The sequence below is a fragment of the Barbus barbus genome (assembly GCF_936440315.1).
Source record: "Barbus barbus genome assembly, chromosome: 21".
Classification (NCBI taxonomy): Eukaryota; Metazoa; Chordata; class Actinopteri; order Cypriniformes; family Cyprinidae; genus Barbus; species Barbus barbus.
This window is the reverse complement of record NC_136749.1, coordinates 21,060,403-21,080,164: the sequence shown is the minus strand read 5'-3', so window position 1 is coordinate 21,080,164 and position 19,762 is coordinate 21,060,403. Positions and strand designations below refer to the sequence as shown.

The 19,762-nt window shown below is 37.1% G+C and overlaps 1 protein-coding gene across 2 annotated transcripts in view; it reads left to right on the top strand.

Annotated features, from left to right (window-relative positions):
* The first annotated feature begins 7,740 nt into the window (after nt 1-7,740).
* LOC306887115 (phosphatase and actin regulator 4B) overlaps nt 7,741-19,762 on the top strand; it is a 45,969-nt gene continuing 33,947 nt past the window's right edge. For both annotated transcript variants that reach the window (XM_079444650.1, XM_079444649.1), the window contains exons 1-3: nt 7,741-7,890; nt 18,562-18,676; nt 19,193-19,237. In XM_079444650.1, coding sequence (XP_079300776.1) covers nt 19,225-19,237 — 13 coding nt within the window. In that variant the 5' untranslated portion in view covers nt 7,741-7,890; nt 18,562-18,676; nt 19,193-19,224. The remainder of the gene's footprint in view (nt 7,891-18,561; nt 18,677-19,192; nt 19,238-19,762) is intronic.

Below are 19,762 nucleotides of genomic sequence, written 5' to 3'. Positions count from 1 at the left end.
CCTCCTTTTACATATGTAGGCCTTGATGTGTTCGGCCCCTGGCCTGTCACAGTCAGAAAAACGCGTGGTGGACAATCGGACGCTAAGCGATGGGGAGTCATATTCTCATGTATGAGCACACGCGCCATCCACATTGAGATTATAGAATCCACGCAAAATCCTCGATGCAATGCTCCTAGAACATAGAAATGCAAAACTTACCCATGAGATATTAGTGACATTAATGGCTGAAGTCACTGCAATAGTAAATGCTCGTCCGCTCACGGCAGTTTCTACAGATCCAGAAAATCCAGCCATTCTTACCCCTGCCATGCTACTCACACAAAAATTTGCAACCCCACCAGTCCCACCAGGTCAGTTTGAGAGCAGGGATCTTTTCAGAGCGCAATGGAGGCGCGTGCAATACCTTGCAAATGTTTTCTGGAGCCGATGGCAAAAGGAATTCATCTCAGGACTTCAGAACCACCGCAAATGGAAAACAGTAAAACCAAATTTGCAAACAGGAGATGTTGTTCTGCTAAAGGAGGCACTTGAACATAGGAACAACTGGCCACTTGGACTCATCACCAAAGTCTTTCCGAGTGAGGATGGACTTGTCAGGTAAATAGAGGTTAAGATTTTCCGCAAGGGGGAACTCAGATACTACACAAGACCTATAAGTGAGGTTGTGTTATTGGTGTCTAAAGACAGTACTTAGAATCAGGTACTTGTTTCATTGTATTTTGTCTGTAGTTGCATGCTAGTTATGGATGACATTCTACTGATGTCAGGCGGGGAGTATTCTGTCCCTCTATGTCCTATAGTATTGTATTAGTTCGCTGGTGCATTTCTTTATTTTTTCCACTTGGGGTCAGTATCTCCTTTAGTGTTTCTTTTGGGTTCTTCTTCATGGATTATAACGCGTGTTCTTCTCGGCGCTCGGTGGTGATGTGCTGACGCTGCAGGAAAGTTAGTTACACGCGGTGTGAGAAAATGTCCGGAGGTCAGGTGTTGACATTCTTCCCTCTTCTCAGTCCCCTTATCTTTGGGAAGCTTTGACATACCATAATCTGTAAGTTATTAGCTGCTAATTTTGTTTTTCTTTATGTTTAGTTATTTTTTTTGGTACTTAAGAGGTCATTTTAACTCTTTCAAGCAAAAGGTTGTTTGTTATCTAATCCAAGTCAAGCTAATGTTGCTAGCTTCTGTTTAGTATGTGGTTGTACAATATCTTATAAGTCAATGTGAACACTACTTTTACTCAACTTAGGTCGTCAGGTTGTACATACAGGTCGTAAAAAGTAAAACTAGTAGCTTTCGTTTACTGTGTAGCTTTGATTAAGGCTTGCTGAGTTCATGTTCTGCTAAATCTAGAGGAAAAGAGTCGACCTGTTATATTCCTACTGATATGTTGAATAGTATTTTGAATTGCCTGTGAATCTGTGCTCTGAAAAACTGCAGTATATTCTGCAACCACATGGTGGCAAACTGTATCATTTAAAGATGTAATGTTGTGATTCTTATATCTTGAACTCTGGTCACTTCCAGTATTAAAATTCACAGCTATGAGTCTTGGTTCGTTAAATAATGTATTTTTAATTACATTTGCTTGTATGTTCACAGTTTTACAATCAAAAAAGAGAGGTCTTCAGTAAAGACACTAAGAAGAAAACTGTGTCCTGTTATTCCTGGAACCACCTTCTCTTACTGTTTAGCTCACTGCATAGGCTGAGTAGCCACACACTCAACCGAGGGCAGAAGAGTGCATGAGTGAACAGTCCAAATGAATCAACCTGAACCGCAAACAATTTCATGCCTTGTTGCAAAGCCGTTTGACCGTGACCGATGAGATCAAAAAGCCCAAGTAATTAATTCAAGAATGTAGCATCGCTAGTTTTGATACTAAACAGCTGATTGAAAACGCACATGACTTAATTGCTGCAATATTATCAAAGAAAATGACAAGCCCATGGACACGCCCATTTTTACTGGAGGCTTGTCCTCCAGTAAAAAAAAATAAAAAAAATTGAAATTCACTTAACAGTTTGATGATGAATACTGTGCATTTTAAAGATGCATGAAATAGGCTACATAAAAATGCCTTCATGTGAATTTGCTTTTAATGTTCCACCTTAGTTCAGTCATTTTTATAGCACACAATCAAATAAGCAATCATTTGAAATATTCTACCGGTGCTAATGTAGATTTATTTCATTATTTTTAGACACACTGAATCAGTCCCTAGGGAAATTAGACACGGTTCAGATGCCCCGTGATTTATGAGGCTTAGACAGTTCAGATCAGTAATGTCTTTAATAAATTACTCAGATTATAAACCAGTGCCCCCTAGCGTATAATATCAATAATTATGATTAATTAATAGCTTTGGTACCCAATACACATTTGTTTAGCTTCTATCGCTTTTATTTAAAATCTTGTTTTCTCTTATTGGCAGAAATCATTTAAATAATGGTTATTTCAATCAGTCATGACAGAAGTGTCGAAGAACAGAACATGTGGCCAATCTCTAAATAAAAATGTAAGAATGTAAAGAATTCCCTTCCCCATGTATTAAAATGTCATCTGTGTGGTGTTTTGTGGTCTTTGGAGCACGGGCCCAGGGTATGGCGTACGGGGAGCAGCAGGTGCAAGGGGGGTACAGCATCTGGAATAGATTTGAGATATTTCATGGTGAGGAATTTTTGGGGCAAATAATGTTTTAAGCCTGAAATTGACCTACAGAACACAACATTCATAGACCTTGGATATCTGTGTGTGGGGGGGGGGTCATTGACTCACTCGATTCACTCAAAAACATTGATTCACAACAGTTCTGCTGTGGCTTTGCTTGGAGCTATTTTCAAAATAGGCTGGTTGTATTGTGTCTAAAATTTAACATTACATTCTAGGAAAAAAAGTACCAAGTTGTCCCTATATGAGCTGTACTATATATGCCTTTAAGATAGCAATATGGACTCTTTAGGTACAAAGGTACTGTTCTAGTGACAGCTTTATTGAACTATGGTGTAAAATCAATATCACATTTGCAATCATGAAGATATTCGGGAAAAAACAGCACTTTTGCTTGTGTGATATTGCTAAAATATGACATACAGTATCTCACAGAAGTGATTACACCCCTCACATTTTTGTAAATATTTTATTATATCTTTTCATGTGACAACACTGAAGACTTGACACTTTGCTACAATGTAAAGTAGTGAGTGTATAGCTTGTATAACAGTGTAAATTTGCTGTCCCCTCAACATAACACACAGCCATTAATGTCTAAACCGCTGGCCACAAAAGTGAGTACACCCCTAAGGGAAAATGTCCAAATTGGGCCCAAAGTGTCAATATTTTGTGTGGCCACCATTATTTTCCAGCACTGCCTTAACCCTCTTGGGCACCAGAGCTTCACAGGTTGCCACTGGAGTCCTCTTCCACTGGATGTTAGAGTCCTTGCGCTCCTCCACCTTCCGTTTGAGGATGCCCCACAGATGCTCAATAGGGTTTAGGTCTGGAGACATGCTTGGCCAGTCCATCACCTTTACCCTAAGCTTCTTTAGCAAGGCAGTGGTCGTCTTGGAAGTGTGTTTGGGGTTGTTATCATGTTGGAATACTGCCCTGCAGCCCAGTCTCTGCTTCAGTATGTCACAGTACATGTTGGCATTCATGGTTCCCTCGATGAACTGTAGCTCCCCAGTGCCGGCAGTGCTCATGCAACCCCAGACCTTGACACTCCCACCACCATACTTGACTGTAGGCAAGACACACTTGTCTTTGTACTCCTCACCTGGTTGCCGCCACACACGCTTGACACCATCTGAACCAAATAAGTTTATCTTGGTCTCATCAGACCACAGGACATGGTTCCAGTAATCCATGTCCTTAGTCTGCTTGTCTTCAGCAAACTGTTTGCGGGCTTTCTTGTGCATCATCTTTAGAAAGAAGGCTTCCTTCTGGGACGACAGCCATGCAGACCAATTTGATGCTGTGTACGGCGTATGGTCTGAGCACTGACAGGCTGACCCCCCACCCCTTCAACCTCTGCAGCAATGCTGGCAGCACTCATACGTCTATTTCCCAAACACAATCTCTGGATATGACGCTGAGCACGTGCACTCAACTTCTTTGGTCGACCATGGAGAGGCCTGTTCTGAGTGGAACCTGTCCTGTTAAACCGCTGTACGGTCTTGGCCACCGTGCTGCAGCTCAGTTTCAGGGACTTGGCAATCTTCTTATAGCCTACGCCATCTTTATGTTGTGTAACAATTCTTTTTTTCAGATCCTCAGAGAGTTCTTTGCCATGAGGTGCCATGTTGAACTTCCAGTGACCAGTATGAGAGAGTGAGAGTGATAACACCAAATTTAACACACCTGCTTCCCATTCACACCTGAGACCTTGTAACACTAACGAGTTGTGACACCAGGGAGAGAAAATGGAAGGAATCGTTCTACATCAGGGATATATGTTAAGTATGTTGCTACTCTTATTACACTACAGTAACCATACATGCTGTGTGGTATAGAGATCTCCAAAAGGTGTCCACTAAACACAGGTTCCAGCATATTATGCTTGCTTGTTATGCTCTTACTGCCTTATTACTGAGCTATTAATGATGGAGGAGGAGGAGGATCCACATGTAGTCCATGACACTGTCCGGCACTCAGATACATTATATAGGGTTGCAAACAGTATATTACTAAATTTCACATCTGAGATCAACAAACATTACTTAATTGATCAATCTATCAATATTTTATTTTTAATTTATTTTATTTGTAATTTTTATTATTTATGCATTTTATTTGATTAAACTACCAGGTAAAACGTTCACAACACAGCATGTGCAACCCTCTTGTTAAAAGAGTTCTGCCAAGAAAATGGAGTGATCATGCACAGAGCATGATAACATTTGTTTAACATTATGTACATACTAATAAAGGCTATGTTATCAAAGATCTTTTTGTTTCCATGGAACCCTGTTTTCATAGATCCGAGCAAAGTGCACACACTTTTATCAGAGCAGTGCCAGTACCCTGGATGACTTTACAGTACCAATATAAGAGATTATCAAATAGAAATGCAACTTCTAAAAGACTCTATAGCACAAAAGACATCAGCTAGTGGAAAACAGTTGATCATTTCCATGGTTGATTATTACTGGATAAAATCATGTTAACATTACCCCCATTGTTCTGATCTTCATTTCGGAAGCTGCATGGAACGTTTTTGATGGCTTGAGTTTTACAGCCTGGAGTAGGATTGGCTGAGAACATTTCACCAGAAGTCAGACCTCTGCCCTTCCTGTTTTGATGGTTCACTCATGGATGTTGTGCTCAACTCTAAAATTTTCTTCTTGGCTATTTGAGTTAAGTTTGTATTCTATGCGTCAGTTTGACGTCTTTGACTTTCTGAAATATAACTTCAGCCTTCTCATGGAGGAGAACCTGCATATTTGAAACAGAATATGTAGTGCTTTTAAAAGAGGTCCTATATTAACAGACCTTTTTCAACAATATGCATGACACCGTGTTTTTCATTATCGTTTAAAACTATTGCTATTGCCTCAGTCATACGAGGCGTTGTCAGCTGTTGAGGATGAACTTTGATTTGTTATGTTGAGTAACTAAATTATAAAATTATCATGCATGACTTTGCAAAAAAGATTACACCTTCATGTGTCTTGGTTAACAAATTAAGTCTTGCAAAATATGTCAATTTTATAAAACATTTCTCACCTTATTACAATTGTGGGTGTTTGACATTCCAATGAACTTAATCACAAATATTAAAAATGCTTATAATACAGATTTATTTAAAGGAAAATTATAAACGGTCTTCCAGAATTATTGCAATTTTTTCATTTTCCATAAGTAAATTAAATGTCTTATTTGTAAGAAATTGATCAGGAAAGCTCCCTTAAATATAAATGATATGGCACAGGGGTTTCTTCACATTTATTTCAACACTTTATTTTACAACAGATTCTAACGTTCCACAATTGTTCTTTTATTGTATGCCTACTGTATCTAAAAAATAGTATCATTGTCATAAACACATCATCCTTATAGTTTACTTTTCTTATTTACATTTGCACAAGACAAATGTGTGTTCAAAAGCAGAAAAGAACAAATGTTATAAAATGCAAAAAAAGCCTCTATTAGCACTTCTCTAGAGTTCCACTGGGTGGCAGTATTCAACAGGAATCAATTTTAAATGACAACACTTACATGACAAACCTATCTTTTTTATATATATTATTTTGGTGTAGTTAAATGTGAGCTCCATGTTGTGATAAATAAAACCTTGGGATGTCAGCAGATATTCAACCCTAATTAGTTGCGATTTTTAAAATCTGAAAAGCACAGACATCACAGTTCCAGTATTGAACCTTTGTATATTAAGTGGTTTTCAACTACATTGTTGTTAATGTTATACAACTAAAATGGCACTTAATAAACTACAGCTGTCATTTAAACCATTTTCAAAGTAAACGCAAGCTCCCAAAAATGGCATTTCTGGGCATACAGTAGAGTCTACATGTAAGAGAAATTCTAGTTTATACATGATTACATTGAATGAATCACTTATGGAGTCGTGGGGTTTCAGCCTGACTTTGTCCCACCTGACCACTTTAACTACTAACGTTATCTCACTATACAATGTTCACTGACTCACCACACTATACATTACAGGTTGAAAAGTTCACAAGTCCTTTCACTGGTGTGACATTGCAGAATTTAGTCAGGTGCATGATTATTTAGGTCACATGCAGATGAAAATTATGATTTTCCTTAACCAATTTTTTACAGGCCTCTGGCTATTTTTCTATGACATGTTCTTTAAAGTAATAAAAAAAATGACAGATTTGTGGGAAAAAAAAATTATATATAGTTTTGTGATTTTAGGCACACTATTTTAAAAATTCCACCAAACAATTAGCATACTATAAAAGGCTTAGTTTTATTTACTTTATGGTTTAATACATGTTATTTGTAAGACAAAAGGATGCCACATCCACAGACAAAATGGATAGTTCACTTGGTTCTGTAAACGATTTTGTGAGTATTGCTAAATGTGAGTCATTTTGTGAGTATGCGATATGTGTAACATAACCAATAAAGTAGATGTTTTGTTTTGCGATGCATACCACGTTGGTGCATTAAAAGTTTGTCTATGCATGAATCTGTTTTTGTTTTTTGGATATTTTTTTGCAGGCACAGACTAAAAAATTAATTGGGATATTTCGTTGTTTTATTTTACTGTGATATTCATCAAGATAAATGTCCCTTTTGTATACAATTTATAAATGTTATATACATTTCCCAATTTATAAAGCCTATTCTTTTGAGCATTAAAACGGTTGCACCATTCAGAAGGCTAATTTCTACCTCCTTTCTAAGTCTTTCTATTACATAGCCTAATAAGTAGTACATTCAGATCAAAACTTCAGCTAAAGTATAAGAAAAAAAATCCCATTTCAATTTCTTGTTGTTGTTATTCTTGTTGTTCAATATATTAATACACTTTAACGATAAGGTATCGCGTAGCGGAGCGTTTTTTGTTTTAGAACAATTCTTAACAATATAAATAATAAAGACTAAATATTCAGATGCATGCATAAAAACTATAAAGATAGCGTGAGTTGCAGCGTTTCGTTTCCCCTGCAGCGCCTCATGGGTAATGTAGTTACTCATGTTGACGCTGACAATGCAAGCGGGCAGAGGTTCTTTTAACTGAAAACTACAAATACCATACTTCCTGTCCTACGATTTCCGGTATCTTTGGGAAAAGTTTCAATTGGGGTTGGAAAAAGAGAGTAATGAAAAAGTATCCGTGTTGTCGTGTACATGAAACTAGACGGGGGAAGAGGAGGGCCAGTGCCTTAGACGTAATAGGGGAAGGTAAGAGATGTTACCTATTAACCAGATGATGCATGCGCAGGTGAACCGCGTTGGAAAGAAAGTTGTTGCAATGCAAATCTCAGCGTTTGTAAGTGTTATGCCGCAAAGGTGCTCGTGCACATACGATTTATTTTCGTCATATGTTTTCCCCTCAAGCACAGCCAAACGTGTATGTTTTATTATTATGAGAAAAAACACTGCATCAGTATCAGTAGCATCAGTACTTGTGCTCAAAGTTGTAGCGGCGCTGCGCTCTTCGTGATGCTCCGCATCATCTCTGCACGCTTGCGTTCCGTTTCCCCCCCAATTGCATGCATTCAATGCTTGTAATAACCACTATGAATCGTGCATTTCCCCTTTATTCTGGCATTGAGTACTGAGAATATCAGTGAACCTAGAACATGTGAGAATGTTTGCCGTTAGGATGATCAGCTGACTTTTCAGCAATGCACGAGAGAGCTGTGCTCCTACGAATCTGTAACGTTATTTGTTTACGGGATTTTCCCAAAAGAAAATAAATGGAGACCGAAGCCCCTTGTTTTAATTTAACGACAATACTTCGTGCTCTCCGAATGCATCACCGCTCATTTTCAGGTCCATTTGAAATCTGAGCGATCAGGAGCACGCGCCTCCACTCGCAGTGAGCATTTCGCATCTACCGCCTGTTTTTTTTTTTTTTTCTTCCTTTTTTCTCCATTGTTACTCAAAATCTATTGCAACCGTTTACGAGAGCCGGTGTCTGATCCTTATCACATGTAAAGATTGATCTCGCCAGCTTGCGTAACATCGAGGAAGATTTCATCCTGAGAGCATCTTATATGTTCTTTGTGCGCGAGTCGTTTTGAAGACTTGATCAGCTCGGAGCTCCATCACTCATTGCTCCAGTGAAGCTCTAATTTCTCTCCTGTGCCTGAGTGAAAGATTGAGATGGATTGACGGTTGCAAGGTAGGGTGAAGGACACTTGTTTAGTTATTTAATTTTATGAAATATCTTTGTTGCTCTGTGTGGTTGCAGGTTATTTTACTCGCGTTGGTATTCTTTTTCAAGGAGGACACAAACGCTGACAAGAACCTGCTTTAGTGAAAATATCAGGGCTTTTTTATAGATACGGAGACACTAAGCAAACCAAGAACCTTGAGTTTTCTTTATAATAACTTTGATTAAAAACATTTACTAACATAGTATAATGCTGAACGCATAGTTAGTTAGTTACAAATTAATGTAATTAATTTTCTTAGTTGGAAATCCTGGTTTGAGATCACGAGATTGGTATATTTTGTCTTTAGTACAGTTATTTATTATATTCAGCTTATACACAGTTTTCATGTGTCAACAAGTCATAGGTTTAAACTCTTTGGTATAAAAATGAATGGATCTTAGAAGCTTTTCATAGTAAATCTAAATGGCTACTTCAGAGTGTAGATGAAGACATGAGGTGGTTAAGTTTAGTTGATAGCATGGTCTAATTTTCCTTTAAATTGCAAATTATGTCATTTCATTTTTGCTTTTGATTGTTGGCTTATGAGAATGTGTATTGTCTATGCATGCAAAATGTTTTATTTATATATATATTTTTTACTTCTGTTAGGACAGCCTGTTTCACACCGCATACACAAGTAGTGTGTGAGCGTAGCAACGGCGTAACTATAACAGCAGGTTCACATTGTACTGTCATGGTGAATCTGCAACATAATGAAATTGTGGCTTTATGCAGAGAATAAAGTGATTTTGGGGTTACTGCAGTAAATGTTTCATTTAATAATGACCATACATTACAAAAGGTTATCAGGTGTAGGGCATTGAGATTTATGACCAACTTGATCTTTCTTTCAAGATTTAAGATTTTGTATTCGTCACATACACAATTATACAGAGTATAACCAGCAGTGAAATGTAAGATTTTTCTGAAGTCTAATTCATGAGAAGAGGTGGATCACATTTACATCCAAATTATAATTAATCTAATAAATAGAATGGAACCCAAATCATCTGTCTTCAGTAGGTAATTGGGTGAGTAGTTTACTTCAGTGGTTTATGTTGCTTCATAGTACACTTTTGTAAAAGATTGTGTCTATAAATAGTATTATAGTGCATTTTACTGTATGTTCTGCTTATTTAAGTAAGCTATACCTGGCAAAAACCTCTCTTCAGCAAGGTATGACATTTTCCAGCAAGAGCTAAACCATGGTAACAAGCCAAATCTTTGTTTATTTATTTATTTATTTAGTCATTTAGCAGACGCTTTTATCCAAAGCGACTTACAAATGAGGACATAAGCAATCAAAACCAACAAAAGAGCGACAACGTGCAAGTGCTATTACAAGTCTCAGTTAGCCTAACGCAGTACAGATAAATATTATTATTATATTTTTTTTTTTTTTTTTTTATAAAAAGACAGATAAAATAAAATTAGAATAGAGAGTGCTAGAGTTAGAGGGTCAAGTAAAGATGGCACAGATGAGTTTTTAGCCGTTTCTTGAAGATGGGTAAGGATTCAGCTGCTCGGATTGAATTGTTAATATGGGTGTCGAAATAAATATGTGCTGCGTTTGGAGTGAAACAGGCCTAACCATGGCTCCAACCCCATCTTATGAGAAAAGTTACTTTTTTACGATGTGGTGATTTTTGTATGAATATATATGTGATTCATACAGAATTTAACCATTTTTACAGGAAAAAAAATAGTTACAAATTACCATGAGAGTGTGTGGCACTCTGAGCTGCTCTACCACCTAAACATCATCCAGTATTGATTTAGTTTGTGTCCAGGAGATCTCATCCCACTAAATCCAGTTTGCCAGTTAAGTTATCAGGATTCAGTCACATGATCTTACTTCAGTGGTGGGAAATAGAGAGAGGTTTTCCCCCAACTCTATAAAACAGAATTTCATTAGGAAACAAGGATTGACATCCTTTCCATGAAGCAAGGCTCAGTCAAGGTTTGCGTGTGCCGTTAGTATCCAAGTCAGTGTAAGACGGAATGAGAGGAAGTCTGAAGTTTGGTTCGGACCGGCATTTTGGGCTCCTTGGAAAGTGGGCCACAGGTCCCTGGGGTGAGCGAAGCTTTTCTGGGGCAGGCGTGGCAATGACGTACAGGCGGTTCGGAATGGGAACGTACAGCACCGTCCAGTCATTCTGAAGGGAGCCGGGGGTGTGATATGCGGTCTGGAGGTAGGAAATACAGGTCTCGCTTCATAGTTCCCTCAACGGAGCTCTTCCATCCTGGTTGAGGTCTCGGCTAGAGAGGTAGGCCAACTTCTAGAGTGATTGTTTTTTTTTTTTTTTGAGAATACAGTAAAATTGCGTTTGGGTTACATTGGTAGATTGGAAGTTCATCGTAGATGCTGTCTTCCCCCGCAATTGGCAAAAGTTTGTGAAATCGAAACTCTCTGTTGACCTCCAGTGCATGTAACGATTTCTCTCTCAGCCATCAGCAGATGTCTCTGGCCAAACCTAAACACACGAGCGAGCCTCAACGCGCAGAGGTGGGATGCTATTTAAAGATCACACGAGCGTACCAGCTGCTCCCATTTCCGTGCTACGTAATTGAATCTGCGCATCCAGTTGAAGAACTCGTCCTTAGATTTGAAAGTTCTGTTTATAGAAGAGGACTCTACTTTCTGTCATCCTCTCTTCTTTTCTGTCACTTGTGTTTGGAGAATCAACCGTGTGGTACTCCAGGCAGCTTGATGTAGGACACTAAACCCACTTTTATGTGTGTTAAGCTATTCTTGGGCAGTCAAGTTGTAGGCCTAGTTTTATACATGAGAGGGTGGTGACGTAGTGTCACACTTTTAACAGCGAGCTTTGGGGATGTGTTTGAGCGTGCCATCTGCTCATACAATTTCTATTATTGTTTCATCATTTCAGTCATAAAGGGACATCAGAGGTTTTTGGATTGGTCCAAAAACTGACTATTTGACCTGTGAAGTTTAATTTATCTCAATTTTTTATTATATATTTATTTAGGTAGGTGTATTTTTGGCTGTTTTTAGTGACAATTCTTCATAAAAGCCAGCTTTAAAGCACCTTTCCTGCAGCCATCCACACTCAGATGGAAGTCTTTGGTCGTTGCGTTTTGCATCACATCTCCATGATATTTTTGGAGCATTTCACCATGAGTGTTGTTTTTAAGAAAATTACAGTTTTTTTTTTTTTTTTTTTTTTTTTTTAAAGAAAAAAGTGTTTTGTCTTGTGCAGTGTTACAGTCTATAGCCCTCCTTTTTGCTGTTTCTTATGTATTGTCTTATTTATAACGGGCGACTTATTGATATCCCTTTTTGATGGTCCCTTTGCAAGGGACCTCCCTTTTTTTAAATGTAAAGGTGGCTCTATATATTCAAGATCAGCTTGTTAAGATATAAACTCATTTGTACTGTAGAAGTATTCTAAATATATGTAATATAAAAATATTAACTTTCTGTCAAGTTCACACTTATTTGCATCTCATCTGTCAACAAAATAATATTATTTGTGATTTAATCTCATGATTCATGACAAGTGTTTAGAAATTTGGTCAATTTTATTTGACCTTACCTTACATCACCTTGTCCTGTGGTCTGACTGCAGTTTGAAGGCTCAGGTCTACTTAAATAGGCAAACCAATGACCAGTCGATTTTGTAGTTTTGCACTGCCCTACTTTGGACTAAATGAAGAGCTTTTTTGCATGTTTTTGTTTCTGGCTCAAGAGTATTTTTGTTCAGAGTGTGGACTGGCCTTGGCGCTCACATATAGGGGTTCTGAAGGAGAGCGAGACGTCAGAGACACAGTAGATGCAATAATAGAGTGCACATCTGTTCTATTTCTCCTCCAGAGTTTTCTTGCTTGGTGATTGAAGTTTTTATGGTAAGAAATGTTCACCGTTAGTGATGTGCGAAATCAAGTATCTTGCGAGGTGACATTTGACATGACATTTGTCTTGAGATTGTTTTAATACCGTTTCCATCTAAATCTGGTTTTTAATATTTTATTTTGCTTTTATGGGTCAGCACCTGAACAGTTTGGTACCACACTGATTTTGCCATGTGTAATTTACAGTATGAAGGATTTTAGTTCCCTGAGTGCACATCCTAAATGGTGCACGACGGAGGCTGAGGAGTTAAGCACCCAAAGAAGAAATAGGCCAGTTACATCCTTTTTTCACACTTCATGTCCTGAGGGAGGCTGCGAGGATGGGTGTGTGTGTATGTGTGTTGGGTATTAGCATGTGTTAGGTATCGCCGAGTGTCAGGTTCTTGAGGTGACGCTCTCTTTGGATTTGGGAATATGATAACATGCTAACTTTCTATTCCTGTTATTATAGTGGCTTTGATGCACGCATTCAAGTCATTCACATTAGGGCTGAACGATTTTAGAAAATAATCTAATTATGATATTTTTTATTATTTAATTTTTTTTACCAATATTGCGATTTAATATGCGATTATTTTTTAAAGCTTTTTATATTCTATTTTATTCAGCAAAGTCAAGTAATAAATCATCGTATAGTGTGCAGTGTTGGGCACGTTACTTTAAAAAAGTAATTAGTTATATTACTAGTTACTTCTTACAAACAGTAACTATTACATCATTATAAAAGTAACTAATTACCAGGGAAAGTAACTGTTACTTTTTATTTTTATGTTCAAATGTGTCAAATAACTTGGATGCCCCAATATTAAATGTTAAATGAATGAAATGGTCACTAAATAGAATCAATTATTTTTATAATACATTGTACGTTAATCTACGCTATTTTAATGTTTCTGGGACAATGTGAGAGACGCCTATCAAATTCAATTGATTATTGTAAAAATATCGTCAACCCTCTATAGACACCTTGGCAATAGAATCTCCATTGACTTATATATCTGACTTAGCATCAGTCAGTCAATCATTATATGATATTATGATAATTTATCATTAAATGATGATATAACTTTAGTAATTAGAATAACCATGTATGAATGCATATTTGTCATGTTGACTGAACTTGGGTTGGTGCTTAAGATATTGTTTGTCATTTAGTGTTTCTATAAAAAAAGGGGGAGGGGGGGGGAACTACAAATAATACTGATAAGATAAAACTACTACGAATTCTACGAATACTAATAAGGACAATATAAAACGCACTAAGGATTATTGAGCTGCTGGGTTCATGAATATTAATCAGGTTGTCTGCGTTCGCTCAAACTGATTCGCTGAAATCAAAACAGGGAGGATAATAGGTGAGCGCCAGCCAATGAGATTTATCAGTCGTTTGCGCATTAGTCCCACCCACTACCAGAAAACCCGGCAGTTCTTAAATTCTGAAGAATTCCGAACTCTGTTATTTTGATAAGAAAATACAACAAAATCTGAGGCGCACACATCCGCTCCTCGTTAAGGCACTGAAGTGTCTCCAATTCATTCTTTCAGCTCTTTTGCCCATCCAGCACATATTCCTACGCCATTCCCCATCAGCATGAAGCTCAGCAGCAGCATTTCTTCAAATCAAATGCGAGTATCTGAAATAGCATGCAATATGCAGCGAGAAATGTTTCAAACTGTATTATCCTACATACCTCATTAAAATGAATGTCAAATTCAGTGTATGGCTTACATTTATGAGTTGTTTTGGAAAGTTTGTTTATTTTTACATTTATTTTTATTGGTTGATTATTGGATGTATATCAGTTGTGCATGCTAATTTTTCCATTTTCTAATAAGTTTTGCCATTCTCTAACACTCACTTAACTTTAATCTTTAAAAACGATTTAATAACACCATCTCAAATGCATAACGTAATATGCTGTGATGCCTAAATGTACTTGAGGTATTTAAAGTATTTTTTTTTATACATATAAAGTATTTTATATTATATTATTTATTTACACAGAAGTGTATAATTGTAAGTGTAAAAGTACAGATTTATTTGTCAGTTTATCATTTATCAACCATAACATGAAAACAATCATCAGTGTATCTGCCATGATTGTAATATTGGTAAATTGCTATTTTTTTTTTTATTAAATTGTGTAAAAATGTTTACAGTTCTGGCAGTTTGATCAAATAATGATCCAAGAATTAAATATATATTTAAAAACAAATTTAATCTTTAAAAATAGAATTTAATAACACTGCTTTCTACAATCAGTAACCTAATATTTTGTGACGTCTGCATTTTAAATGTTTTTTTTGTTGTTGTTGTTTTATTATTAATTTTAGAGAACATTGTATAGACACTTTTGGACAATTTATTTTTGTCATAAAGTGGCAGAAAGTATCAGAAGGCGTGAAGTTCATCGGCCTCCATCAGCTAGGAATTTAGTATTAGCCAGTCGCTGTATTTAATCCAATCTTGTGTAAAAATGTTTTCAGTACTGGCAGTTCGATCAAATAATGACTCCTGATAGAAATATCTAAAATTGCTGTTGATTTATATTCTGGTCTTTCTTGACATTGCAATGAAGAGAGTGCTTTGCATTATGGAATACCGTGTCTGAAGTAATGAGAAATGTACATACAGCCTAGGCAAATATAGTAGATTAGGTACAGTAGATGTTCCTTGTGTACAGAAACTGTGCACAGTACATACTGCACTGCATACTGCAAAAAATATAGTATGGGACTATACTAGGGGTGTAACAGTACACAAATATCACAGTTCGGTGTGTACCTTGGTTTTAACGTCACGGTTCGATATGATTTTGGTACAGCAGAGGGAAAAACTAAACTTTAAAAAAAATAATAATAATTTAATAGTGGTTTACTGGTGGTTTCACTTATTTCCCGCTCACACTTTTCTCATCCTAATTTTACAAACTTTAAGTTACTCATGCTGACTGACACTGATCACTGGAGGGTGCGGTATTCTCCGATCAACTCTGGTATTACATACAATGTTAAACAGACCTGGGACCCGAAGTAATAGATAGGGACCCGACCCGGACCCGGCTGACCATTTAAAATATAGACCCGTACGGATCCCGGGTTGGGTCCTCGGGTCTCGGGTCCTCCGTGAAGACCTCTACTCTGTGGTATCGAGGCAATTCGGTCGGTGCCTAAAAAGTATCGAACTCAATACCCAGCCCTACTTAAAACACCATAACTAGTTTGTTGCAGTGGCTAGATACGACCACATGGAAGGATTGATTATTTGATTTATGCATAGCTTTGGTCAGTATTACTCTGTGGTTTTGACACCACAGTCACAACATGCTAACCACTTGGTCCAAAACAAGAATGTAAGGCTTCAGAGACCAACCAACCAACCAAGAATTCCTGTACAAGCCAAAATAAATCTGCTTGCAAATCCTTATTGTGACACACTTCAAAAGCACAAATAAAAACAACAGTTATGAAACTATTAGGTTCACAAAGATCAATTTCGACATTGTGTTGGAGTTGAATAGCATGTTGCACAGTATTAGTATTCTAGCTGCCTGGTCACTGCATCGTCGCAGCGGTATACCATGTTGTTATCGATGAGATTTGCATAAGGGCCAGTGTGGGCTCCCTGCAGACAAGCTTTTTATAGTGTGTCCACGTCTGCAACAATAATAGCAATACACCTTTCTCTTGAGAGTCTATATTTTGCTATATTTGTGTTGTTTTTCCCCATCATAAAAGAACAGTGTGATAAGAGAACGCTAGCTTTATGATCCGACATACCAGCAGGGGTGATGTAAGAGCTTGTTTTGCCTTTTAAAACTAACCACAATTGTACATGTAAAACTTCCACTTTTTTATAAAACCTACATTACCGGAAGAAAAGCGTTTCTTTTGCGTGTCCTTTTTGATTTGCACTTGCTTCCTTTACTTTTGTAGTTTGAGTCTAGCGTATGCTTTAGGTTTGAGCATAGTTCTTGAGGAAGACGCAAACACAAATGACCAAGGTTTTAGGATTATTTTGGTGTCTGAAACCTCAAAAATGTGAGGCTGGTGGGGATAATGATCATAGCTGAAATAGGCTGCTTAACTCTAGCACTGCCTGTCTCGTGTTTACTGCATTCCTGCCTGCTTAAAGTACGGATGCAAATTCTGTAGACTTCAGCTGACTGTCATGTTTCATAAGAGACATACCAGAATTGAGCCTCAATAAGCTCTGATCATTTTCTTTAAATATTAACTTTATAACTGCAGCATGGTTGATTGTGTATGCATGTAAATATTTATGTTTACTGTTACATATAGATGGATATAAGTTTAAAAAAAGATTAAATATTAGGGTTTCACACTATATTGTTTCCATAAAGGTTATCAGCTTTAATCCATTTAGCATGAATATAATTATCAGACAGAATTTTAATATTGTTGCATCCCAAATTTTTCTTTGTGGTGTTGTCTTAAGTTTTGTGAAAAAATAGGCTAATGTAAAAACATGCCTATATTATAGTTTTTGCAGTGATTTAATCAGTATTATGGTTTATTTTGATTTATAAACAGTTCTTTCAAGCCATTTCAGAGAAAATACAAAAATATTGAAGTTAAGCATTATCAGGGAAAAAGAAACTTCAGTTAGAAAATTGGTACTTGGGATCCCAAGTTCGAATCCCAGCTTGAGGACTTTTCCCGATCCTGCCCCCTCTCCTTCTACGCTAATAATAATAATAATAGTTATTATGTTGTGTGCACCAGATATGCATATTAGAATTATCTCAGAAGGATCATGTGAATAAAAAATCTTGATTCTTGACACTGAAGGCTGGAGTAATGGCTGCTAAAATTGATCTCTGCCATTACAGGAATAAATTACGTTTTAAAAATGCATTTAAATAGAAAACAGCTTGGCTATTTTAAATTAGAATAATATTTCACAGTATTAGCATTTTTACTGTATTTTTCATCATGTAAATAAATGCAGTTGACTCTCCAATGACCACCCTTCCCTGACTCTGTTTCCCGTATCTGTTTTGTTTTAGATGGCTTTCGATTGGCACTGACTGTATTTTGTGTCAACTTGGTTTTTGGTTTTAAATGAGACATGGCACAAATGACATTAGCTGAGCTCAGGTAAACATCGTGCAGGCTTCTTTTCTTATCTCTCACTGCGACGAAGCAGAAGTCGAAGTGCGGTGAACTGCTGTCTGTCTGTGTTCAGTTTAATCGATCAATGCCCCTGGAGATATTCATTAGCATTTCTCTCTCTCCTACATTCATCCATCCTCCAGTTCTACTGACAGTCCATTACAGTCTGATGTGCCCTGTCTGTTTTTTGTATCCCTCCATTAGACATTTGCTCATTTTATTTGCCTGTGTTATCTGTCCTTTCCATCAACGCCTTTCAGATAATTGCCTGTCTTCTCTTTGCAGTTGTTACTTGCACTCCTCTTGTCGTTTTGCTTTTTTTTTTTTTTTTTTCTCAATCTCGCTGGTGCCATTTTAATTGAACCACTATGGTTTTTTTTGTCCTATCAGTTGTGCAACCTGGAGGTGTGACACCTGCTTTAAAATATAGTGGATGAAGTTCTTGCAAGACGTGCGACTAATCAGTATAGGAACCACCAAATCTCAAAGATAACACTTAAAGTGAAATAACAAGCATCATTCAAGCATATGAAGGAGTCTGGGAGTCAAGCTTTCAAGGACGACGAGGGCACTTGAGGATACACACTTTACTGAGCGCTCTCATGAACCTGGATTTGAGAAGATGTTTGGTCTCAGCTGACTTCCAATCAAGTGAGTTTTACATTTTCTTTCTATATTACAGGAAACCCCTGGAGATGAGCGAATGCACCCTATCTGCTGCTCTGAACACTTTAATATAGATGAACAGAGGCACCACGGATGACCACCCCCTTACAACGCCAATGACCTTCACCATTGTAAGTTTGTCCATTCATTCTGAATAGATTCTGATTTTAAGCTCCCATTGGCGATTCATGAGACGTGTCCTTTTATGCACTCAAGAAGGCTACACATCATTTCATTTGTTTTTTTAAATAATTTTTTTTTATTGTTATTTGTTATACATGTTATTAATTTTATTTTATTTAGATTTTTTTTTTCATTATATTATTTTGTGTGTGTGTATTTTAATATAATTTTTTAAAATTTAAGTGAAGTTTCATTAAAACTTCACTTAAATGAAATATATTTATTTCTGGCATTGAATTCTGCCAGAGGTAAGGGAATTTGAATCGCATTATGCTTAAGGACGCTCCTTACCTTTGGTAAATTGGCTGTAATGCTAATTTAATAAAGCAATAAGCTCTTGTGGCTTATTGCTTTATTAAATCATTTTAATGCCATGTTATCTGTCTGTAATAATTAGTAATGAGTGGTGCTGTAAATGAATGGACTGCTTATGTAATTATCTGTTTGTTTTGCTTTAATTACAGGATCCATTTGTTGTTGAGTCTCAGATTCTGTAATGGAAAATCGAGGTGAGTATTTATTGCCATACTTTGTCTTGATACTAATGATGCTGAATAATTGAGAATAAACATTCCATTTGTAGACAGCGTTGATTGAGCTCTAGAAACCAAGGTGTGATCTTGATTTAACATGGCACGTCTTGGTGCATTTTAACAGTATTTATTGTCAGAATCACAATTATTACATAATGGGATGCAGCCATTGTAGACAAACATGTTATTTGTCAGTGGGTGCAGTGTAATGGGGAACGACTATATTTGATTTAAATTGGATTCTTGCAGAAGTAATTGTTTGATGCTTCCTCTTGGCCAACAAAACGCTAGTAAAGAGCTCTGTGTCATCCCGTTCGGAAGGTTATGAAGGCAGTTCCTTGAACAGATCTGTGGAGCTTGATTTCCAGGTCATGTCAGGTTCTGGGTCTAGGCAGAACCAATAAGCTGATTCTCTTCCCTCTGTTCTCTCGTTCTCTCTTTGGAAAGACGCCCAGTGTAGGTGCTGTAACTGGGACAGAGAGAAGCAGGGCTTCAGTTCAA